Source organism: Somniosus microcephalus, chromosome 8 (assembly GCF_052327205.1).
Source record: "Somniosus microcephalus isolate GS21.2 chromosome 8, FLI_Smic_1.0, whole genome shotgun sequence".
Lineage (NCBI taxonomy): Eukaryota > Metazoa > Chordata > Chondrichthyes > Squaliformes > Somniosidae > Somniosus > Somniosus microcephalus.
Window position 1 is genome coordinate 216,410,723 of NC_140994.1, and position 25,870 is coordinate 216,436,592.

At 45.2% G+C, this 25,870-nt stretch overlaps 1 protein-coding gene across 3 annotated transcripts in view; it reads right to left on the minus strand.

Annotated features, from left to right (window-relative positions):
* The window catches only part of LOC147114101 (long-chain-fatty-acid--CoA ligase 6-like), a 194,532-nt gene that overhangs the window by 27,981 nt on the left and 140,681 nt on the right, over window positions 1-25,870 (minus strand). For 2 of the 3 annotated variants that reach the window (XM_085995720.1, XM_085995722.1), the window contains exons 11-14: window positions 21,587-21,664; window positions 17,602-17,736; window positions 11,909-12,043; window positions 9,158-9,253 (exon numbers count right to left, since the gene is read on the minus strand). In XM_085995720.1, coding sequence (XP_085851846.1) covers window positions 9,158-9,253; window positions 11,909-12,043; window positions 17,602-17,736; window positions 21,587-21,664 — 444 coding nt within the window. Of the gene's footprint in view, window positions 1-9,157; window positions 9,254-11,908; window positions 12,044-17,601; window positions 17,737-21,586; window positions 21,665-21,711; window positions 21,790-25,870 lie in introns of all 3 variants that reach the window. The other variant, XM_085995721.1, reaches the window with a different exon arrangement.

Below are 25,870 nucleotides of genomic sequence, written 5' to 3' on the forward strand. Positions count from 1 at the left end.
TAAACCTAAACACAAAGGGAGATGTCTGTACAGTTACTGGTATCCCTCAATCTCACTTGTTATTGTTTTGAAAGCAGCTATAGGGTTGACATATCTATAATATTTCATAGGTTTTTAAATAGAAAATAGGGTAAACATAATAGTGACTGACACAGGGGTAGACACCACTGTGATTGACAGAGCAGCCTTTATGATACAGACCCCACTATAACTGACAAAATAGTGTTTAGGTTTCAAGTCTGAGATTCATGAATTGGAGTTGTGGACGTCGCTGGCAAGGCCAGCATTTATTGCCCATCCTTAATTGCCCTTGAGAAGGTGGTGGAGAGCCGCCTTCTGGAACCGCTGCAGTCCGCTTGGTGAAGGTACTCCCATAGTGCTGTTAGGGAGGGAGTTCCAGGATTTTGACCCAGTGACTATGAAGGAACGGTGATATATTTCCAAGTCAGGATAACATAAGAACATAAGAAGTAGGAGCAGTAGGCCATACGGCCCTTTGGGCCTGCTCCGCCATTCAATAGGATCATGGCTGATCCGAACCTAGACTCACGTCCACTTCCCTGCCCCTAATTCCCTCATCAGCTAGGAAACTGTCTATCTCCATTTTAAATTTATGTTGTGTGACTTGGAGGTGATGGTGTTCCCATGCGCCTGCTGCCCTTATACTTCTATGTGGTAGAGGTCGTGGGTTTGGGAGGTGCTGTCGAAGAAGCCTTGGCGAATTGCTGCAGTGCATCTTGTAGATGGTACACACTGCAGCCACGGTGCGCCGCTGGTGGATGGAGTGCCAATCAAGTGGGCTGCTTTGTCCTGGATGGTGTTGAGCTTCTTCAGTGTTAATAGAGCTCCACTCATCCAGGCAAGTGGAAAGTATTCCATCACACTCCTGACTTGTGCCTTGTAGATGGTGGAAAGGCTTTGGAGAGTCAGGAGGTGAGACACTCGCTACAGAATACCCAGCCTCTGACCGGCTCTTGTAGCCACAGTATTTATGTGGCTGGTCCAGTTCAGTTTCTGGTTAATGGTGACCCCCAGGATGTTGATGTTGGGGGATTCGCCGATGGTAATGCTGTTGAATGTCAAGGGGTGATGGTTAGACTCTCGCTTGTTGGAGATAGTCATTGCCTGGCACTTGTGCGGCGCGAATGTTACTTGCCACTTATCAGTCCAAACCTGAATGTCGTCCAGGTCTTGCGCCTGCAGGCATGAACTGCTTCATTATCTGAGGAGTTGCGAATGGAACTGAACACTGCAATCATTAGCGAACATCCCCACTTCTGACCTTATGATGGAGGGGAGGTCATTGATGAAGCAGCTGAAGATGGTTGGGCCTAGGACACTGCCCTGAGGAACTCCTGCAGCGATGTCCTGGGGCTGAGATGATTGACCTCCAACAATCACAACCATCTTCCTTTGTGCTAGGTATGACTGCAGCCAGTGGAGAGTTTTCCCCCCCGATTCCCATTGACTTCAATTTTACTAGGGCTCCTTGATGCCACACTCGGTCAAATGCTGCTTTGATGTTAAGGGCAGTCACTCTCACCTCACCTCTGGAATTCAACTCTTTTGTCCATGTTTGGACCGATGCTGTAATTAGGTCTGGAGCCAAGTGGTCCTGGCGGAACCCAAACTGAGCATCAGTGAGCAGGTTATTGGTAAGTGCCGCTTGATAGCACTGTTAACGACACCTTCCATCACTTTGCTGATGATTGAGAGTAGACTGATGGGGCGGTAATTGGCCAGATTGGATATTTCCTGTTTTTTGTGGACAGGACATGCCTGGGCAGTTTTCCACATTGTCGAGTAGATGCCAGTGTTGTAGCCATACTGGAACAGCTTAGCTAGAGGCACGGCTAATTCTGGAGCACAAGTCTTCAGCACGACAGCCGGGATATTGTCGGGGCCTATAGCCTTTTCTGTATCCAGTATGCTCAGCCATTTCTTGATATCACGTGGAGTGAATCGAATTGGTTGAAGGCTGGCTTCTCTGATGGTGGGGACCTCAGGAGGAGGCTGAGATGGATTATCCACACGGCACTTCTGGCTGAAGATGGTTGCAAACACTTCAGCCTTGTCTTTTGCACTTGCGTGCTAGGCTCCGCCATCATTGAGGATGGGGGTGCTCATGGAGTCTCCTCCTCCTGTCAGTTGTTTCATGCCATTCACAACTGGATGTGGCAGGACTGCAGAGCTTTGATCTGATCTGTTGGTTGTAGGATCGCTTAGCTCTGTCTATAGCATGCTGCTTCCGTTGATTAGCATACATGTAGTCCTGTGTTGCAGCTTCCCCAGGTTGGCACCTCATTTTTAGGTATGTCTGGTGCGGTTCCTGGCATGCTCTTCTACACCCCTCATTGAACCAGGGTTGGTCGCCTGGCTTGATGTTAATGGTAGAGTGAGGGATATGCCGGGCCATAAGGTTACAGATTGTGGTGGAATACAATTCTGCTGCTGCTGATGGCCCACGGCACCTCATGGATGCCCAGTTTTGAGCTGCTAGATCTGTTCTGAATCTATCCCATTTATTCATCTTGAGTATTGTGTGCAGTTTTGGTCGCCTTATCTGAGGAAGGATGTTCTTGCCATGGAAGTAGTTCAGCGAAGATTCACCAGGCTGACACCTGGGATGGCAGGAATGACGTATGAGGAGAGATTGGGTCGATTGGGCTTGTACTCGCTGGTGTTTAGAAGAATGAGAGGGGATCTCATTGAAACTTATAAAATTCTGACAGGACTGGACAGACTAGATGCAGGAAGGATGTTCCCGATGGTCGGGGAGTCCAGAACCAGGGGTCACAGTTCAAGGATAAGGGGTAGGCCATTTAGGACAGAAATGAGGAGGAATTTCTTCACCCAGAGAGTGGTGAACCTGTGGAATTCTCTATCACAGAAGACAGTAGAGGCCAATTCCTTAAATATATTCAAGAAGGAGTTGGATATATTTCTTAAGGCTAAAGGGATCAAGGGGTATGGGGAGAAAGCAGGGACCGGGTACTGAATTTGGATGATCAGCCATGATCGCATTGTATGGCGGAGCAGGCTCGAGGGGCCGAATGGACTACTCCTATCTTCTATGTTTGTATGTTTAGCATGGTGTTAGTGCCACACAACACGAACAGGGTGTCCTGCCGGTGGGACAGGACATATCCAGGAATGGTGATGGAGGAGTTTGGGACATTGGCTGAAGAAACGATTCTGCGAGTATGACTGTCAGGCTGTTGCTTGACTAGTCTGTGGGACAGCTCTCCCAATTTTGGCACAAGTCCCCAGATGTTAGTGAGGTGAACTGGGTTTGCCTTTGCTGGTCCAAAGCTGGTGCCGAGGTCGATGCCGGGTGGCCCGTCCGGTTTTATTCTTATTATTGTTTCTTGTAGCGGTTTTTTTACAACTGAGTGGCATGCTGGGCCATTTCAGAGGGCAGTTAAGTGTCAACCGCATTGCTGTGGGTCTGGAGTCACATGTAGGCTAGACCAGGTAAGGATGGCAGATTTCTTTCCCTAAAAGACATTAGTGAACCAGATGGGTTTTTACGACAATCCAGTAGCTTTTTATTCCAGATTTATTTAATTAAAAATATTTACAGTCCACAGCTGCCATGGTGGGATTTGAACTCACATCTCATGGATTATTAGTCCAGGCCTCTGGGTTACTAGTCCAGTAACATAACCAGTATGCTACCGTTCCCAAGATTATTTGTTTATTGCTGGACTGTGGACCAAAAGATCTTGGTTTGAATCTTGGTAGATGAATTCAGCCTTTCATTCTTCTAAGGTGGAAAAAGGAAGCACCCATACCTTAGAATGTCAGAGGGCTGGGGAAGAGAGCTGCAAACTGCAGGAACTGTCCACAGTGCTTGCTACATTATCATAACTACCATCTTCAAACACCTCTCGCTGCTGGCAATGGAAGCAGAGATCAACACACCTTACTCAACTGCCTGTTGGTCATGAGATAAGTGGCAGTCTGTATGATTTGGTTCGCAAAAACTAGAGTGAAAGATTCTTAATATTATCACACTTTTCAGCGATTTTGCCACATACATTCCCTGGTGACTACTATCACAATATACCATTATTAAAAAATAGTGGCCCTGATTTTGTGGTCGGTATGACGGTGTACATGCTGCCTTTAAAATTGACCATAAGTTCGGGATTTCCATGCACTAAATCCTGAACTTGCGACCTGTCAAGTTTCAACTCCGCATTGGCTTCGCTGCACGTTTCACCTACCCATTGAAATCAATGTGCTGGTGAAAAGTTAGGCTAATTGCCCACCTACTGCGCATTCATTACCATGACAATTTTTCATTCGGATGTCAGCATGTGTACTCCTTAGCTACGCCGCCGACCGCAAATTCAGGGCCAGTGATTCTGGGATAGAGCTTTTAAATAGTAATGGATGATGAAAGTGTTGATGGTAATTCAGGACAGACAGGATGACTATAACATCAGACTGCAGGATGAGTTCTTTAAATAAGCTGCTTATTGTAAACTAGAACCTACATTAAGCCATCAGTTACTTACTAGTACTTGATTATATTCCTCCCTCCACCACCAAGAATATTTACTAAATGTCAGCAGTTTTCCCATGACATTGCTCAAGGTAAATTGGATGATGAACAGTTTCATAAAAATAGGAGTGTTACGACATGTATTATTTTGCTATGGTGTAGCTGATTTTCTGTTTAAGGCTTGAAAATCTAACTGTTGTCAGTGAACATAGCTTGAGGTCACTCAGAGTTTAATTGTTGTTTTGTCAGGAAGCTTTGCAGTTTGGAAGGCACATGTCAGTTCAAGATTGTAGCTCAGAAACACCAAGGGCTAGATTTTCGTGGAGCCGTCAGGCGGGGTTTCAGGCGTGTGGGGGGGAAATCCCAAATTTGGGGGTCCCGACACCATCCCGCCCAACGTAAGTTTCAGGGGCGGCGGGTACCCGCCCCGCACTGGGACCCGCCGAAACCAGGCGGGAAGGGATTAGTGCCAATTAACTGCCTGTTAACAGGTAGTTAACAGGCAGTTTTTAGCCTAATCCCTATTTTGAGGGGTTTCGTGTGGGTTTCCCGACGGCTCCAAACCACGCCAGGTTAGAGCAGGCGGGCCGTCGGGTTGAAGGAGTTGGAGGGGTCACGATGTTGGCGCTCAGGTGAGTGATGGATGCATGAGTGTAAAGGTTAAGTGTGTCTAAAGTGTGTAAAAGAACTTTTACTTACCTGTACTTACCTTCACAGCCTTTCTTCCTGTAGCCGTCAGGAGCACATCACTCAGCCGGTACTTAAAGCTGAACGGCTGCGATCTGTGAAAAGTGACAGCCTTCAGCTTTGAGTGCCGGTAAGAGTTCTAACTGAGTCTGTGCAGAAGGACTCATGATAGAACTCAGACTGTCAGTGTTTCACAGCTTCAAACAGCTGTGAGACACTGATATTTCATCTGTCAAGAACTCTTGACAGATGAAATTGCAGTCTGTGACGTCACCTGTTGCTGGGTGGCCCTTAATTGGCCTGCTAAGCCCGCTGGCAAGGTCAATCAAGGGAAAATCGCGCGGATTGGCCGGACGTCAAAGTAGGCGGGTCAAAAAACCGAAAGGGGAAGTCCCGCCTTCTTCCCGACAGGTTCGGGAAAATCTACCCCCAAGTATTTTAAGATTGTCTTGCGTTTGGAACAAAATGTGACAACTGGAGTGTGACATAGGCTCATGTTGACCTGAGTTTTCAGTATATTCCTAGTGGATCACCCTGTGACTTTGTTCATGGTAAATCAAATGATACACTGTTTTATAAGGCCAGAAGTATTATACCATGTACTGCAAAATTAATTATTTGTAACAGAGGGCATTGAGGTAGTTATAGGATTATTGAACAATGAGAATGTAGTATGGGGTTTGTGTGCACCGAGGGAGGGGTTCACAGAAGCTACGGGCGGGTGTTGTGAGGGAGGAGGTCTGAGGAGACAGACCCTAAAGTCCACTAGGACAGGAGAGCGTTTGGAGTACTGGGGTTTGCTGGGATCTGGCAGTATTGACGGGCGCAGGGTCCAACATTCTTGTGGGGGAGGGGGGCCAGGAGAATGGGAATCAAACATCACTTGACCCCTTTTCAACTATTAGACCCCTGCCCCATCTGTTTGCTCATGTCAGATACCTCCAGCACCAATCTCCTCATCATCTCCCAGTTCCTATCTTTATGTTCTTGCTTTTAAGCATTTAAAAGTAAATTTTCTGCTTTTTAAAAATAAATGGACAGAAAATCATGGGCTGGGCATATGCAATTTCCTGAAATACATGCACAGGGTGCACCAGGAGTGAGCTATTAATGATTTTGTTAACTTAAGAGTATTTAATAAAGATACATTTGCATAAACAAACAAAAGTTAGCTCATGAAATACAAAACATTATTGTTTATGTAGTTTCCAAATTTTTGCATAAGAAAACATCACCCGGTATCCAGTGTGAGGAATTAGAGTCACAAGCTGTCACGTTAATGGAAAATTCCTGTTAAAAAGTGACAGCCAGGTATCATCAGATGTGCGGGAAGGCAGAGGAGGATAACGGGAAGGGGAGGTAAAATAAGGAGGAAAGGGAAGAGTCGATAAGGTGAAGAGGGGGACAAGGTAAGGGGGAGAGGAGAGGAATGGAGGGGGGCGGGCAGAGAAGGCGAGAGGAAGGGAGGGGGACTGATGACGTGATGAGGTGAACAGGAGAGGGTGGGATAAAGGGAAGTGAAGTGAGAGGAGAGAAGATGAGCAGAAAAGACAAAAGGGGGAAGAGGACAGAGATGGAGACAGGAGGAGAGAGAGTGAAAATAGGGAAGAGGAGGAGGGGGGGGGGAAGAGGAGATGGAATGGGAAAAAGGAGGGAGGCGGAGGAAGGTGAAGGGAAGGGGGGATGCCAGGGTTTTATTTTTTGCCTCAACAGGGTAGGGAGGAGCTGGCTTACAAATTTTGCCTTGATGATGGGGGAGCAATGAAAGGCATTGTTTTTTTGCCTTAGCGGTGGAAGGAGGGAAAAACAGAGTCCATTATCTGCCTCAAGGGGGCAGTGTTGGCTGCCAATTTCTGCCTCTGGATGCAACCTATTTCTGTCTCCTCCAGGGGATGGGGATGGGGATTGGCTGGTTTCACTTTAACTTTCTCCCAAGCAACTAACATTTTGTTTTGAATATGGTCATTTCTTTCATCTATTGACTGCACAGTCTTGGGCTGTCATTCCAATGATAAGAAGTTTGTCTTTGTGGGGTTACTGGTTTTTACTGCTTTTGGGTTGGTATTTACATAATTTTATGGAGGTTTTTCTCATTTGTTGAGCTCCATTTTTCCACTTTTGCGTCATCCTTGTCTGTGGCTAGCTGAGGTTTCTGCTTGTTCTAAGAATTAATTATATTTTTTCCAATTTATTCACTTTTGGGACTTTTCAAATTTGCTCATTTAAAATAAAAACTTTTTTTTGTGTGGTTCCACAGGTGAGTTTCTATTTTCTGTATTAGGTAGTGCTGTCATGTAACATGGGGGGAATTTTTAGGTAGTGTCAAAATAGGCACAAAGTCCATGACGTGGCCACTCTGCCAACTCGTTAGTGCTGGCGTGAGACCCGAGTCATTTTGAGATCTGGGCCTCATTAGCACGCCACATGTAAGCTACAGGTGCCAAGTGGGCTCCCGTTGCAGCTCTCGATTCTGGGAAAGTGGGGAACTGTCCGGCTGACCCTGATATTTACTGGGGTGGGATTTCCAAGCGGTGGGGGAGGAGTTCTGGTCAGGAAACCCGAAAGTTTCAACTCCAAAGGGTGTGTGTTTTTTTTTTCAAACAGGATCCCCACCTAGAAGCCAGCCTATTTGACAGACTTGGCTCCCTGTCTGGTGGGGAACGCTGCAGCAGAGGCCGCAGCCTAGGAGCAGGTAGGTTTCCTGCTGCTGGGGTAGCGATTGTAAGAGGGGGGTGGGTACAGCATGGTTTGGAGGGTCGGGGGGGGGGGGGTGATCGCAGGAGGTCGGAGACAGATCGGGGGCAAAGATGGGGTGTCGGTGATTGAGGGCCGGGATCAGTGATCGTGTGGAGGAGGTCAGTGATATCATGGAGGGATCCGATCGCGGGGGGGGGGGGGGGGGGGGGGGCGGGGGGTGCGATTGCGGAGGAGTCCGATCGTGGGAAGGGAAGCAGGTTAGCTTGGAGCGACGGGAGGAAGCACACCTGCTTCTCCTGGCCCACAAGAAGTGCTGGAAAGGCACTTATCTCTTCCACGCAGCAGTCCTTGCCTCCCTTCAGCTGCCGGGTTTCCCAAGGCCCGGGAAACCTGGCCAGCCAGGGTTAAACCTGGAAGAGAGATAAAATCTGAGGCATGCAGCCTCATTAAAATATTTAAATAAGCAACCCATCTCCTGGGAGCAGGTTGGTTGCCCGCGCCCCGTCCCGCCTCCGTTAAAACCAAAGGTGGATTGGGTTCAGGTTTGAGATTTAAATTTTTTTTTTTTTACATCCCACTCAACTCAAACCCACCCATTAAAATTCCTCATACCAAGTCAGCCTGGGGGCTGGACCTTAGGGATCCGGGGGGGGGGGGGGGGGGGCCTTGAATGCCATACGTTCCACCCATTTGTTCCTGAAAATTGCCATCTGGGTCATAGGATCCTGATATGCATATTTAAGCAGCTGTGCCATGTACCATTCCTGGCCAAAAAGGGTACCTGTTTCAGGTGGCTGGGTTGCTCGTCCATTTATAGGCCTGCCTATAAATTACATGAAGTGGGCCTTAGGCATCAATGGGGCAGCCGAGGTATTTCCCTCCCTTCTGATTTTCAATTGTTGGCCACCTGTTTCTTTTGCTTTTGCAGGCTTTCTCTGGGCACTTCTTGGAGCAGAGAAGGCAATCGGGGTGCTTAATCCTGGGATGCATTCAAACCTGCTCTTGAATTGCCACTATGAAGCATGCGACATTTACCTACTGTGGGATTTCTATTCAATCTTCCCCCATTTCCCACAGCAGAGCAGGTACAATCAGGAACTTACCAGTAAAGAAGATTGAACCTATGGCCCATCTCTGTGGTATTTGTATTTTTTTTTTTTATTTTTTATAAACGCTGGTGAAAAGTGTACTTATTTCTTATTTAGATTATTTTAAAAAAAAATTCTCATGAAAACTGAAAGAATTATGTACTAGCTTTCATACCTGGCAACCCAGTGCAGCTCTTAGGAAACCAAGTACAGCAGGAGAGGCAGGAGCTGCCCCTGTGACAATCATTCTCACCTTTCCCCCAAGATTATCCTGTGTAAACAAACATCTCCAAGTTAACATGAAACACAATGGCCAAATGCAGAGCAAGGCATACATTTCACAACAGCAGTAATGCCAACTCTCGTGAATTAATCGCGAGACACGCAATTGTTAATGAAAATTTAGCCCAATTCATGATCTTGCGATTCAACACCAAAATCGCGTGGCTTTTTTCTAAACTTGCAGTAACACATTTCTCATTAGTTCCGGCGCCCAGCAGTGGACCAACTCGATTGTCCATCAAAACAGCATGACACAATGACGCTGGCCGGGGAATGGCATAACGAAGCTGCGCGGGAGTTGAACGGCACAGCAGTACTCCGATTGGTCAGTGTGTGGCAGCGCCACAGGGATTGGAACGTTCCCCGGGGGGGGGGGGGGGGCACGCGCACAGGGATTGGAACCTTTGGTAGCGAGTGTTCCATTCCTGCCCCGTGTGCACCCAACGCTCCCTTCGCGCGCACCCCGACTCATGGCTTGTGTTGTTGACGATCCGGCCGGAGGCCACACGTGCTGTGCTGCTTTTCCTTGCTGAACTGTGAGGGAAAATACTTGTAATAAAAAAATATATTATAATAACAGGGAGCTCATCACATTGGACTCTTTCAGGAACTGCTTGGTCGCTTCGTCGAACTTATTCTGCAGCTTCGGAGCACATGGTCTGAAGCGCTCAGTAAATACTGAGCAAGCAGAGCAGGTCACTGAGCATCTTGCATAGCATTACTTCGTTCATTGAAGATGGCACAGGCAGCTGTTGGCACATGTGATGGGAATGGTAAACATCCTATAGGGCAGACAGTGAGCTGCGGAGCAGGACTTTGGCTGTCACTCCAGGGACAGGCCTGTGTACTGAGCCCACAGCAGCCTAAGCCCAAATATCACCCGCCATCAGGCCCCACATCAATATCATTAGCACTGTCACATGCCTCGCTGAGTCTCTGAAAATCCAGGCATTACAAAGTCTTACTTTTTGTTTAGAATATAATAATTTCACGCTTACCTGATACTGAAAAATCACCCGCCCAAAACTCAAGAGGAGTAGCCAAACATAGCAACGTGGTGATGACAGGTAGGATTTTTAAAAAGTTTTTTGTAAATCATTTTCAGATGCAGTACATAAAAACATAAGAATTAGGAGCAGGAGTAGGCCATACGGCCACTCGAGCCTGCTCTGCCATTCAATAAGATCATGGCTAATTTTCAACCTCTAGCCCATATCCCTTGATTCCCCCAGAGTCCAAAAATCTATCCATCTCAGCCTTGAATATAATCAACGTCTCAGCATCCACAGCCCTTTTGGGGTAGAGAATTCCAAAGATTCACAACCCTCTGAGTAAAGAAAATCCTCCTCATCTCAGTCTCAAGTCGCCAACCCCTTATCCTGAGACTATGCCCCCTAGTTCTAGACTCTCCAGCCAGGGAAAACAACTTCTCAGCATCTATCCTGTTAATCACCCTCAGAATCTTATGTGTTTCAATGAGATTATAGTTTTTGTAAAGAGCTGTGACCTGTTGGAGATTAAATAAACCACAAATGAGGTTTATAAACCAACTGACAATCTATATTGGTTTTGGTTTGGAAAAAATAGCAACTCAGGCATAAAAATCATGAGATTTGGTAAAGAAATTAAGAGTTTGTCTCTTGATTTACGAGATGGTGGGATTGGCATTACTGCAACAGCTTTACGCTGCCTGGGGGCGTCCAATTATTTAAATCTGCTTCCAAAGTGCAATTAAAAAATGCTCTCCTGCAAGTAACATTTCACTTAATTTTGGATTATAGTAGAGTATTTTCAAAATAAATTAAAAAAAAAACAATAGATTTGCATTCTGTTCATTCCTGAAACGGCAGTCAGGAGGTGACTGAGCCAAAAAAAAATCAGTATCGGTTGGGTGCTGCTTTATTTTTAGCCAGCGCTAATTTTTCTTGGCTCAGATCCCTCCCATGTGGCCCTAAAACCAATCTGTGAGCTTCCCTATGGAGCATCATGCTAATACTCCCATTGTTAATGTCAGCAGAACTTCTCCCTGTGGAGTGCTGGAGCTGCATGAGATTGAAAAATAGAAATAAAAATAAGTATACTTTTTTTTTAAATGGTACGACATTTAAAAATATTATGTTAAAATTGGAAACTAGCACTTTATATTGAAAGCAGTTATTCTACACTTTTTCTTTCATTGGCAGAACAATGGGAAGTAATTGGAGATGACTGTAGCAAGGCTTTGTTTTCTTAAAGTGAGCCTGGTAGCCGAATGGCTTTCTTCATCCACTGAATGGCCTTTCTCATCTCTTTTTATCGTGTGTGATCTTGTGATTGCTGATAGCACAGAATAAATTGGAAAGATTTTCACTGGTGCGCAAGAGAGTAAACCATTTCCTAGCTGTTGTTAAGGTCAGTTTGAATAAAAGAGAAACCATAGATGTAGCCCGAGAATTTTTTCTGAAAATATGCTGACCTATATTTTATATGAACAACCATTTTCAAATCAAACTGCAAAGATAAATTTTTGAGTACACCAATTTAGGAGGCAGTATGCCATTCCAAAGCACTTTCTGGGAGAGAATTCTACAGGCAGGAGAAATGATGTGTTAAGACTTGCCTTTAATGGTGTATAAGGATATTTGTAAAATGAATAATTTTTTACCTGTATTTTTTTGAAAAAGAGTTTGTCCCATAGGCTGTCATTCCTTATGATGCCATTTCGCACTTCAATTGCCTTTCTCCTTGCTGCAAATTCCAGTAGCCAGCGTTTTATTGGTGTACCTGCTTGGCTAAATATCTAAAATAAATTGGACCATATTTGTACTTTAGTGGCATTATGTCATGAAATTATACACTTTAAAAGCGTTTTTAACCCTGCTCAGTTGGCGGAAACTGGGCGGACGTACAGTTAAAATCACCAGTGGGACTTGCCTGCCGAGGTCCCGCTCGCCTCCAGAAGGTTCAGATTTTAACCTGCTCTTCCGAGCACCGGAAACGATCGGGATCCGACTTCTATCTTAACCAAAGGCTTGTTGGGGATGCCATTGTAGCTTTCCCGCCAGGCCAATCTAGCAGGAAGAGGAGTTGGGACCAGAAAAGACCCCAAAAAAATACATGGTTTTACATCTTTTGACTTTGTGGGTCCAGAAGGAGCAGGAATGGTCAAAAGGAATATTAAGGCGAAGATATCTTCTATCCTTGGAAGAGGATATTGTACTGTGTGAAGGACTGGGTTCACCGTCACCTTGAAGTCCCCACAGATGCGAACCTTCCTTGGCTCCTCAGACTTATTGTTTAACGTTTTCTTCATGACAGGAATGATGGGTGTCGCCCACTCGCTCCAGTCTACCTTAGATAACACGCCTGCATTCTCCAGATTCTCCAGCTCTGCCTCGACGGCTGGGCGAATTGCATATGGTACCGGTCTTGCTTTGAAAAACTTGGGAATTGCATTCTCCTCTATTTTATCGAGGCGGTTATGCCTTTAAGAGTGCCCAGTTCTTGTTGAAATACCTCTTTGGCATCAGCTAAGATTGTTGACAATTGTCCAGGAGTGACGTCGTCATCCTTTTTACCAGCCACCGTCAGTGCCTGAATGGCGTGCCAGTCTAAACTTATCTTTCTGATCCATTCACGTCCCAATAACGGTGGTCCACCATCTTGCAGAATGTAGAGATACAATTTCCGTATTTTCTTGCCGTTGTATTCGACAGGCACCCTTATTTTTCCTCTGGGGTATACTTTTTGCCCCGTATACGTCCTCAAGACAATGGATGTCTCTCTCAAGGGTATGTGTGAGAATAGCCGCTCATAGTCTCGTCGATTCATGACGGTTAGAGCTGATCCTGTATCCAATTCCATTTTGACTTGGGACCCTGCTATCGTGAGGGTGACCCAAATGGTTCGGTGATCCTCTTTTGCGATTACGTTGTGAAGTTTGAGACAGCTTAGTCTCCTGTTCCCGGATTCACTATCGCTCATCTGGTCTTCGGAACTACTGTCCGTCATCTTTTGTACTTTCCTGTATGGTTCCTTAGTAGCCTTTTTGTTGTCGTTGGTCTTCTTCCCAGACCTGCAAACTCATGCAATGTGTCCCATCTTTCTGCATTGCCTGCATATTTTGTCCTTGGACCAGCAGTCCTTCTGGTCATGGTTAGTTCTGCCGCAGCGATAACATTTTGCAAATCCCCGTGTCATTTCGTTGGTGCCGTATTCCTGTGGCTTTTGTTGTATTTCCGCAGCTCCCCTAGCTGCTGCTTCGTACGGTACTGCCACGCTGAAAGCCTTATCTAGCGTCAGCTCTTTCTCTGAGAGTAACCTCTTCTGGGTTCCTTCACTCAGGAGTCCACAGACAAATTTGTCCCATAGGGTATCTGCCAGTCCTGCTCCGAACTGGCAGTGCTTTGATAGCTTGCGTAGTTCCATAAGGTACTCAGCATTGCTCTCATCTTTATGCTGAGTTCTCCTGTGGAATTTAAATCTTTCTGCTATCAGCAGCAGTGCAGGGTTTAGGTGTTCCTGTAGGATAGCAACAATTTCGTTAAAACTCTTCGCCTTCGGTTTGGCTGGAGTAATCAGGTCCCGCAATAGGCCGTACGTTCTTGTGCCCATTAAGTTTAGCAGTACCGATGCCTATTTCTCATCGGCTATTTCGTTTGCCTCGCAATATACCTCGACTCTTTCCACATACGTGGTCCAGTCCTCTATTGCATTATCAAAGGCAGCGATACAGCCAGTCTTCGGCATCTTGGAAATCTAAAATGGCGCCTCCCGCGCTTTGCCTTCTTCTCCGCTGGATTAAGATGGTGCCTCCCGTGCTTTGCCTTCTTCCCCGCTGTTGCTAGTTTCCGTGGCAACCTGCAGCTCCTCGCGGCTTTCTGCGCGTTTAATATTTTTATTTTATTATTTTCCCGTCGTGGAACAACCCTGTGGGACTCTTGCCTCCCTCTTCTCGGGTCTGTACGCTGCCCGGCTTCGTAGCACCGGCCGCGCCCGGTGTGCTCCACCCTCTCTCTCTCTCCCCTCTTCCCGACAACGCTGCTTGGCCCCGTTGCAAGCCACCCGCTCGAGTTCTGGACCGCCGCAGCCCAGGAAGGATCAGTGTGCTACCTGAAGCACCGTCGACAGGAACCAAGCCCCGCTCTCGACAGCCTCTCCTGCAATCTTCAACTCCGCTGACTCAGGGGCAGATGCCCACGGTCGACGCCCGTTTCTACTGCTTCTTTCTTCCTTCTGGCCTCGACCTCTGCTCACTTCGCTTCAGGAATGGATCCCATGAGGTGGTGCAGACTGTAGGTAAGTTCGTATCTGCTCGTCGCCAATATTATGTCCGTGTATAATTGAGACACGGACAGCAGGAGTTGATTATAACAAGTCTTCACTGAATGGAGACAATCGGGAAACTGAAACTACAAAAGGCTGCTAGTGCCTTTTATACAGGGGTGGTCACTGCCGGTACTGCAGTCTGAGACCAGTTATTCCCTTAAAGGTACATACACAACAGTTACCGCCAGATTCGGGGGGAAAAATGACTGCTTTTATTTCAGAACTGAACACCTGCACAAAACTGCAAATCCCTCGGCGGATTCCCAGCAAATAAAAAATACAAATTCCTAAAGAGCATCAGATTGCCTAGAACTCCATTGCAATGTTTGAAGATCATCTCTGATAAGATCTCTCTTATCTTTAAGATAGTGTCAGCAGAACGTCACCCCCTAGCAAATCTGGACTCAACTCCTTAAGATTTTAAGGAATTATAATTAATTTATTTAAAATTCCATAAACAATTAGTTATCAAATAATTTTTGTGTTGAGTATGCAAGACCCACTAAAAGCTGACACAATTACAACACATTTAAAACACTTTCAAGAGCAACCATTGAGGAAAGATTAGTGTTACAGAGAACGCAGATGCATTCATTTCATGAACTATTAAAAAAGCAACAAACATCGGGTGGCAGGTAATATTTTGGTAGCAAGTATGGCAACTGTTCCGTATGTGGCCTATAGGTTTGCTCCTTTCTTCCCCATTCCCCTTCACTGAAAGCGGGTGACAGACACGACCTTCGACCTCCTGCTGAGCTCAGCACGGGAAAAAGCGCGTTTCACCACAAAATCAACGCATTGGGGAGACCAAACACAGATTGGGTGACCGCTTTGCGGAACACCTCTGTTCAGTCTGTAAGGGTGACCCCGAGCTTCCGGTCGCTTGTCACTTTAATTCTCCCCTCTACTCCCACTCTGACCTCTCTGTCCTCGGCCTCTTACACTGTTCCAATGAAGCTCAACATAAGCTCGAGGAACAACACCTCATCTTTTGATATAGCACTTTACAGCCTTCTGGACTCAACATTGAGTTCAACAATTTCTGACTATAACCCCCCCATTTTTTCAGGCGGCAGCTGTTGATGATTCTGCCATCCCCATTTGCAACATTTATCTCTCCTGAGTTCAATTCTAGCACAGACTATGCCTTCAGTTCCTTCCTCCCCTCCCCCCCACTTCCCTGCCTCTGCACCTGCTTAAAACCTGTTACACCTCCAACTTTTATGAGTTCTGACAAAGGGTCACAGACCTGAAACATTAACTCGGTTTCTCTCTCCACGGATGATGCTGGGCCTGTTGAGTGTTTCCAGCATTTTCTGTTGTTATTTCACTAGACTGATTCCCAGTTTAAAGCATCTTAGTTATCAAGCTAGGCTTAAAGAGTTGGGAGAAGCGTAGACTTGGGGTGATCTGATTGAGGTTTATAAGATGATGAAGGGAATAGATTGCATTCCAGTTGACAGTTTGTTCAAATTAAATAGGTTAGGGAGGACTGGGGGGGTGGGGGGAAAGGGGGGAGGGGTCACAATTTTAAGTTCTGTAAGGCCAGATCTAGGTCAGATGTCAGGAGGTGGTTCTTTTCCCAGAGAATAGTGGCCCTCTGGAACAGGCTGCCGTCTCGTGTGGTGGACGCCGACTCGCTGAATTTCTTCAAGCGAGAGCGGGACCTGTTTCTGGTTGGGGCGGACATCATCTCTTACTAAAGGTAGGCACTTCAGGGAATTCTGGGCCAGAGTGGTCTCATAGACTAGTTTATTGCCTAGATGGGTCGGAGAGGAATTTCCCAGATTTTCCCCCCCCAAACTGGCCTGGGTTTTTATCTGGTTTTTCGCCTCTCCCAGGAGATCACATGGTTTTGGGTGGGGTGGGGAGTGTATATATTGTGTTACGTAAGGTATCGCAATTTTGTGGGACAGGTTCGATGGACCAGAGGGTCTTTGTCTGTTATTGTTCGTATGTTCAGAGTCTTCTGTACATCATCCCCACCCTCAGCCCCACCACTGATCATTAAAACAGACAGGGGGAGAAATTCAGTATAGCCCCATTTGGGGCGCTAACTTCACCGGGGCACTAAAATTAGCGCCCCCTTACCAGAAATTGGTCGGTTGCACCCCAAAGGGAAGCGGGGCGCTATTGGAGGCGCCCCACCTCCCTCTTGGGGCACTGCGAGTGAATATCGTGGCACTACGTGCCGCAGTGCCACACGCTGCGGCACGTCACGCTGCGGTATTGCAGGCCTTCCTCCCCTTCTTAAAGGGGAGGGGCCTTGTGCAGCGCGATCTGGGGCCCAGCTGGGCCCCCGGGGATCAGGAGTGCAGGCAAAAGAGCCCAGCACCCAAGAGAAGTGCCGGGCTTTTGGAGCGCAGCCAGCACTCCGCGGGGGGGGGGGGGGGGGGGGGGGTGTTCCGGAGGCCGGGGACGGGAGCGCAGGCAGGTGCTGGCAGGCGGCCAACAACAAAAATGGCCGCCCCGCACCTTGCCTTTAATTTGCGCCTCCCTGGCCGCAGGTACACCACCCTGACCCTGTCGGACATAGCATCCGGCGGTAAATCAAGGGGCGCTCCCGAAGATCGCAGCCGGGGCGTGAGCGGGGCGCTGCGCACACCGATGACGTCATCGCCAGCGGCGCAGCACTACCGATTAGCGCCACCACTAACCTCCCGCTGAATTTGGCGGGAGGCGTGGGCTGTGCCGCGCCCGGGCGCTAGTTGGTTTGTGCCCCACTTAGCGCCCTCTTAAGGCGCTAACGGGTGGCGCAACCAACTGAATTTTTCCCCCTTAGTGCCTTAACCCTATCTCTGTAACGCCTCATGAAACCCCTCTGCTTCTCTTCTCTCTTAAAACCCATCTTTTCAACCAAACTTTCAGTTACCTCCCCTAACACTCTCACATGGCTTAGCATCCATTTCTTTATGTTAAAGGCACTATATAAATGCAAGTTGTTGTCGTCTTACTACCTTGTAACACAAGAAGTCTGTGTGTTGTGCTACACTTACCAAATTGTGCATTAATACACAGAATAGAGCTCACCTTATCATACATTCTATTTAACAGTCTTGGAACAACAGGAAAAATAGTTGGATGAAGAGCCTTCATATCATCAGACAGGAGTCTAATGTCACCTTGGAAGAAACCTATCCGACCTCCATGGCATATAACTACAGACTGAAAGAAAATGAAATCATATTTACTTAAAATAAACCCAATGGTGCTGTTATGCCAATTCTTCAAAGTATTTCAGGTTAGCCATGAGCAGATAGAGTACTTGTAAAAGCTATTTTCATATTAGAGACATCATAGTCAGTCTTCATTGGAAACTAGCTGGTCGGGAACAGGGTGGTAGCACTCCGAAAATCACAGTGCTAAACTTACCATTCTGTTCCTGTGCCCGATATGCCTGCCACCATTTCAAGCTAGTCCTGGAATTGAGCAGCTAGGACACCTGCCTGTTTCAGCCTGGTGCCTCAATAAGTCATGTAACTCAGGGATGTATGATTTACATAGGACCCCAATGCAATTTTTAGATAACAATGGGCAGATTATTCAAGGCATATCCTTCGCCTATTGGAATACTATGCCTGGTCCCACAAAAATCTTTGCCAACCATCTGTGATCTCCTCCTGCGATGCCCTTTAACCACCCCCATCACACCACCCACCGCTCCCCCAACCCCCGGTTTAACCTCTAACTTCTGGCTTGGCTCCGTGGAGGGTCTGACAGATTTCCAGCCCATCGGATTGTTGCGCTGGTTTATCACTCACAAATCACCAATTCCATGCAAATGGCTCGGGCCTCTCACTGAGGGCATCGGGTGGGTGGTGAAATCACTCCACCATCACCTGCCTGAAGTCTGCTGAAAATTAAAATTAGCCCCGTCATGTCAAGTATACATTTTGCCCACCTTCAAACTGCATTACCAGATTCTCCTGCTTTTAGGATGGCGGGTGTGTGTATTTCCATATGTGCATGTGAGAAATGCCAGTCAATTTTAACTACACCATTTGGATATTTACATTTTTCCTGCATTTTTAAACAGTGCTAGGCAACTCCAGTTCCTCTGCCTGCTGGCAAGATCAGCTTGCAATATCAGCTTTAGTCTTTGAACTGATACACGAGGCACACATCATGAGCCAAAGCAATTGAGTTGCCAGAAATGACCCATCCCACCAGTGACCCATTTAACAATTAATGAAACTTGCCCTAAACTTTTTATTAATGGTGATTCTCCTTCTGATTTTCCCTCTATATCTATGGAAAAGCAACTGGTCTTCCCACAGTAGCACAGATGAGATAAGCAAACGCAGGCAGTAGGCTCAAATCTGTATTGCATTAAATCATAGTGCATCAGGGCTCCAACTCACTGTATGACCGTGCTGTGCATGTACAATATTTATTTTCCGACAGTGGGCACATTACATCACAGAGTGATAGTATGAGCTGATCTAGTATCAATCTAAGGTAAGGTCAGAATGCTTACTAAAAAACACCGTCATTTTTGTCATTTGATGACAGGCCATTTTGTTAATGTAGGTAAGATATACGATTCCAATCAATCGCTACAGCCTACTCCTTTTGATTCAAAGCCACTTCTGATAATACAATTTTAGCACTAAATTCCAACTTTTCTATGTTATTTACATTGGTTAAATAAAATTACTGGATAATTAATTTTTTTAGTGCACAATGACTGAATTCTCAGGAATTACTAGATAGTTAAGCGGGAGAGGTTAATTAAGGTGTGCATTAGAGCCTTATTAAGAAAAGACGTTGTAGAAACACCTTTTAGTTACTTCTATTGGATAAACCTGTGTGATTCATTTGAAATAAAAATAAAAATCATTTTCAGTTATTATCTGCTCAACACCCACAGAAAATCAAAAATGTAATATATTGCTTAGATGTGATTAACACATTTAAAAAAAATAAAACCCTTGGACAGTTGAGACAGTTGAACTATACCCCAGGAAAATTAGAGACAAAGAATGTGATTTGTGACATATGGGCCAGAAATTCGGGTCCCCACGGGTGAGTATGCGCTGTGTACTCACGCGTAGGGCCAACGAAAGTGCCAGTCTCGTGCATGCACTACGCATGCACTGGAAACCAGAACTTCCGTTCCCTTGAAGGAAGGGATTCACAGGTCAAACGCGTGCGCCAGAGAGGCAGTACGTACGCCTGGAACTTCCGATTTTTTTACAGGTTTCTCTGTGCGGGTAAGTCTCCAGCAGCTGCGTGTGAAAAAAGCAGTCGCAAGGCCTGCTTTTAACAAGGTAAGAGGTTAATTAAGTAAAATTAAAACATTTTTTCCACAGGTTTATCATTTTAAAATACTTTAAAGAAATGTAAGTTTATTTTTAGCCCCGTTAAAAACTTTAATTAATTTTTTCAATAATTTAAATTTTTGTTTAAAATAGTTAATTTATGTAATTTATAGTTATTTTACAAATGTGATTTAAAAAAAATGTATTTCAAGTTTTACTTAGGTTTTGGGGCCAATCTCTATTCATAGATTTGACAGGTCACGTGATCCCAGGGGACGCTGCAAACTAACTTTGTCACTGGGATACGTAAGCACTGCACAGCGGCAGCTGGAGGAGGTCCAGGATCGGAATCCCACGCGGCCCCACAGCACAATGGCAGGCACGCTATGTAAGTGCAGGTCGGGGGCTTGCGCCCGCGGGAAGCCTCCGACCCGAACTTCTGGCCCATTGATTCTTTTTGAGCGAGTCAGTGAACACTGGGGAAGTTCGAACAGATTGCAAACAGACAAATGTAATTTCTGTTTTCCAGAAAGGTGACAGGACCATATCCGACAACCACAGACCAATTAGGTTGACCTCAATATTTGGTAAACTAATGGAATCAGTAATCAGAAGCAAAATGGAAGAATACCTGTATGAAACTAACCTAACAAAAGACAGCCAACACAACTTCAGAAGTGGTAGATCTCGTCTGATCAAGCTCATCAACTTGTTTGAACAGGTGACATCTATGAAGAGGTCACTATCCTATATACTAGACTTTCAAAAGGTCTTTAGGAAAGTGCCATAAGAGACTCCTTAACAATCTGAGATGTGTGAGTTTTAAGGGTAAGACATGGCATTTGATAATTGGCTAAAGGGAAGAAAGCAGAGGGCTGTTGTATGGGGAATTACATCATAGTGGAGGGAGCTATTGAGTGGAGTGCCCCAGAAAGCACTTATTTCTGGTATGCATAAGTGACATAAAATTGTAGTTTCAGATTACATCAAGCTCTTCAACCTCAAGGATGAGTATTGTTAGAGATGCCCTTAGAGAGATATGTGAGATGTTTAAGAGATAGAAAACCCAAAATATTACTTTCAGATATGCTAGAGCAACAAGAAGGCACAAGGTTATGAAGGGCAAGTTTAGGACAGCCATCAGGAGGTATTTATTTACACAGAGGATGAGCAACATTTGAAAAGGGTTGCTAGGAGCAGTGGGTGAGGCCAGGGTTCAGGACTAGTTTAAGAAACATCTAGATGCTGTAATGGGAAAACTAAAGAGTTGATATTCTGAAAGGATGATTATTAAATGGGCTGAAGGACCTTCTTCATCCAAACCTACTTTATGTGCACATTAAATTGCACTGAGTCATGATAATTGAGAAAAAATTGCATTATGTTGCATTGATGTTACATTGTGTATGATAACATTGATCTAGAACAGTGTCACACTAATCTAGCACATTATGTATGTTTTGTTTCACGAATCACAAGCAATGCATCTAAATTGCATTCACCAAGATGATGCAATTGAAGAAATTTAGAAGGCACTAAAACAAAGTCTGCATAAATATGGTTATCAGTGGCCATACTGCGTCACCATTATAGTCAGTAAATAGAGAAATACAGCATTAATGCAAGTCTATATTGCTCTTCACCAGTGCTATACAGAAAGGATAAGCAGAAAAGACAGAACAGCAAATAAGTGTACACTCTTTAGATGTGATGAACAGTGACAGACATTCCTTTGCTGCCTTTATCCTTCTTACCTGTACCATTCTTTCAAACATGTGTGCTAATGGCAAGTAGGAAATATGTACATCATCAGATGTAGGCAACCATTGGCTCTGTAAAACATAATAAATGGCACAAGCATGGTGAGATAGACTCTTACCTGGATAACTCTCTCAAACATGTGAGCCAGAGGCAAGAAGGAAATAAGGACATCGTCCTGTCTTGGAAAGATCACTTTCTGCAGAGGGTATGAGGGAATGTGGGAATGTGAGACAGAGAGGAGAATACACTGACAGAAAGACAAAGAGAAAGTTACAAGAGAAAAGAAAATGACACTAGAAGAAACGGATATGAATTAAAGGGACTTTGTCATCTCACAGGGTGTGTGGAGAGGAAGTAAAAGGTTAGTTACATCCTATAAAATCCTGTACTGTTCTCACAACAGATTCCATCACAACAAAATTTACAACTCCAAACTTGGCCAACTCAGTTCTGATGAAAGATCATCAACCTGAAATGTTAACTCTGTTTCTCTCCACAGTTGCTGCCTGATCTGCTAAGTGTTTCCAGCATTTTCTGTTTTTATTTCAGATTTCCAGCACCTGCAGTATTTTGCTTTTGTAAAAATGTATATATTTTAAATTAAAAATGTTCTCCATTTTTAAGGTCCTCTTCCTCATAACATGTACTGTTCCCTTATCTCCCAGCCAACAGGCTGTTCTCAGGTGTTTGTTAATGTACTCTGCAACCGATTGCTATGAGGGTAACTGGCCATCAAAATTTTCTAGCCTTAAAGCAGGAAAATTCTTTTGTGTCCAAATTGATAAATTGCCACCTAGTGAATTGCAAGCAAAAGCTTCATTGTTTCATGAAGGCCCTATATCACTGACTGCCATCATTTCCTCCCCCTCCCCCCAACTTTCTGCAATCACCTGCACTATTGTACTTCTAAACTGGCTGCTCGGAGCTGTAAATTGGCAGTGAATGATGCCATTGACATCACAACAGCTATATGTTGGGAACACTTTGTGACATAGCCCCTTTAAGAGTAAACAGATCAACACCACACTAATGAAATAGCATGTACAAAGTATTCAGTTAGCACATAGTACAAGCATAGCTATATCATCTGTCTTGAGGTTTTGTATTCAATTGACACATTAACTAGAGAAAACACATCTTTCAAATGACAGCTGGAAAAAAATTATTTTTTCTTGATTTTATTTGCCTTCCCTCTCATGAGGTTGCACCTATATCACATTTAATTTCCTCCAGTAAAAGGATAGGTAACCTGCTCCCAGGCTCTGCCAATCCCTACTGTTCAGTCAGTGACTAGGAAGTGTGCAAGAGAACTGCTCTAGATTTTTAAAAATATTACTGTACATCTTGTATGTCAAATATTTGCATTGTAGCAGGGTGCAGCTGGAGACAATTATATTAAGGGCAAATGTCTCACAAATATGACGACTGGCAGGAACACAGAAATTAGCTACAGATGATCAAGTCACAGATCTCCCGTACTGCAAAGGAAGATCAAACAATCTGAATTCACTGGGTGATAGTTAACTATACACAAAGCACAGAATTCCGGGCGATGATTCTCCTCTCAATGTGGAGAAACGTCTGGCTTCTGCTTGTTTCCTATACCAGAATCTTGCACTGTGGGAAATGTCGGGGTGGGGGCGGGGGCTCGGTGCAGCTTATACCTAACCACTGTGATGCAATACACTGCTGGATTCAGAACAATTCTACTGGACATGCATGTACCCAAAGAATATTTTTTTAATTTGCTAAATTCTGAGAATAATATAAATGTGAAATAATTGATGAGTAATGGATTTTATTTTCCACAACTACCCTCTCCCACACTGCTGAGGTAAATTGTGTGATAAATTGATTCAGTTTTCCTCTGGCACAGAAATATTACTGCAGAATTCTTACGTTTTGAGGGGCATAATTTCAGCACAGTGAGAGTGGAGGAGCAGGAATGTGTGGCACAAACCATTTCTGCTGGACTTACACCCATTTCTGGCAACGAAATTCTGATAGAGGGTCGTGAACACCTTTTCTGTATGTCCCCCTTAGACATGACATCATTTTTGAAAGCAGGACTGGTAGAATGCCGGGTCCCTCCAAGAGCCCTGTTCGTTGTTGTGATCTGGAATGCACTGCTTGAAAGGATGGCAAAAGCAGATTCAATAATGGCCCAGAAATTCGGGTCCCAACGCGTGAGTACGCATGGGGTACTCATGCGTAGGCCCAACGAAAGTGCCGGTTTTGTGCATGCACTGCGCATGCGCGGGAAACCAGCACTTCCGTTCCCCTGAAAAAAGGGGTTAAGAGGTGGAACGCGTGCGCGGGAGAGGCAGCGCGTGCGCATTGAACTTATGTTTTTTTTCCAGGTTTCTCCGGGAAGGTAAGTCTCCAAAAGTTAGACATGTAAAAAGCAGTCGCAAGGCCTGCTTTTAACAAGGTAAGTGGTGAATTAATTAAAATTAAAACATTTTTTCCACAGGTTTATTATTTTTAAATACTTTAAAGAAAGGTAAGTTTATTTTTAGCCCCGTTAGAAAATGTAATTAATTTTTTCAAAAATTTAAATTATTGTTTAAAAGTTATTTCATGTAATTTATAGCTTATTTTAAAAAGTGATGTTTTAAAAAAAAATTATTTGAGGTTTTAGTGATGTTTTGGGGCTTATAGTATTTATAGGTTTGACAGCTCTTCCTGTCAAACTTATGAATGAAGCATTCCCTGCTACCATTGGCTTTCCAAGGCCCAAGTGGTCCCAGGGAACGCATCGAACTAACTGCGCCCCTGGGATACGCAAGCACTGCGCGCCGGCAGTTGGAGGAGGCCCAGGATCGGAATCCCACATGGGCCCACAGCTCAACGGCCGGCGCGCAAGGTAAGTGCAGGTCGGGGGCTTGCACCCGCGGGAAGCCCCAACCCGAATTTCTGGGCCAATAACTTTCAGAAGTGAATTGAAAAAATACTTGAAGGGGAAAAATTTGCAGGGCTATGGGGAAAGGGCAGGGGAGTGGGACTAATTGGATAGCTGTTTCAAAGAGCCGGCACAGGTACAATAGGCTGAATGGCCTCCTTTTGTGCTGTATCATTCTATGATTCTAGAGGCATTCTACTTTATCAATAATTGTATCAAGGGTTGTTTTATATCCCAGTAACTGACAGCAATTTAAGTTTAGTAATCTTGTTATTTGTAAGAAAATACAGTATTTCAGTAAGGATATCATCAGTTACCACTGACTGAAGCAATTAACTGATGGACCTTTGAGTAAATATACTGCCTGGGATGGTATTGAGCTATACAGACCAGGAAGGTCCTAGATTTGATTCCTACTAAATGAAATAATATCAATAGAAATAGGAATAATAAGGGAGGCGAACAACATCCAGGGTTTCCAGACCAGTCACTATCCAATGACCTCTCACCCTGCTCGAAACGGTGTATGTATGGACAAAGACAGATCCTGCTTAGCTCTGATGCTCTCCATGGCCAAAGAGTCTGCTGACACTTGAGGGGCAATTTTTACCCTACTTACCTGGGTGGGGGGGGCTAGTTAGATTCGCCCATGGGACTTAGCCACTGAGGTCATGCTCTCTTCCTGCAGGTTCTGATTTTAACCGGATCTTAACCTAGCGGGAAGAGGAGTTGGAGCCAGAAGAGGCCCAAAAAGGTAAGTTTTTAAAAAACTCTTTCAGACGTTCCTTCTGGGTCCAGGAGGAGCAGGAGTGGTCCTCTAGGCCACACAAGGAAAGTTGATGTAGCCCTGTCCTGGGCTTCCCACCAACTCCCTCCAATCGTGAGGCCCTCCTGAAAACCCTCCCAGTGACTTACCTGAGTGCCGGGGACCGTTCCTTTGGTCCTGGCAGCGGTATCCTGCAGCTCGACATTCTGCTCCCAGGATCCTGATTGGGTCAATGCAGATGAGACCTGGGAGTTAAAATCTCCCTGGCATCATACTGCTGAGGAGTGACGGTTTGCCTCCCGCCAGTACGACTGCCACCCTGAGTTAAAATAAAGAATCGTCATTCAATGTACTGGAGGGTTGCTGGCACTTGGCGAATCAGTGGTCAGTACCTTCAAGACGGAAGGGGTGGAAATTAGGGTAAAGAGATGACTGATAGATCTATATTGTTATAGTACCTCCTATGGAGAATAAAACCACATGCAATTTTGTTATAAATAACCTTACTGTAGAGTTGTGGAAGATATGGGAAAAAGACTTTTTTTCTTTGAAATGTCTCCCATTGCACATTATACTCTTCTAATAATACTTTCCTGCTGTGTTATCAAT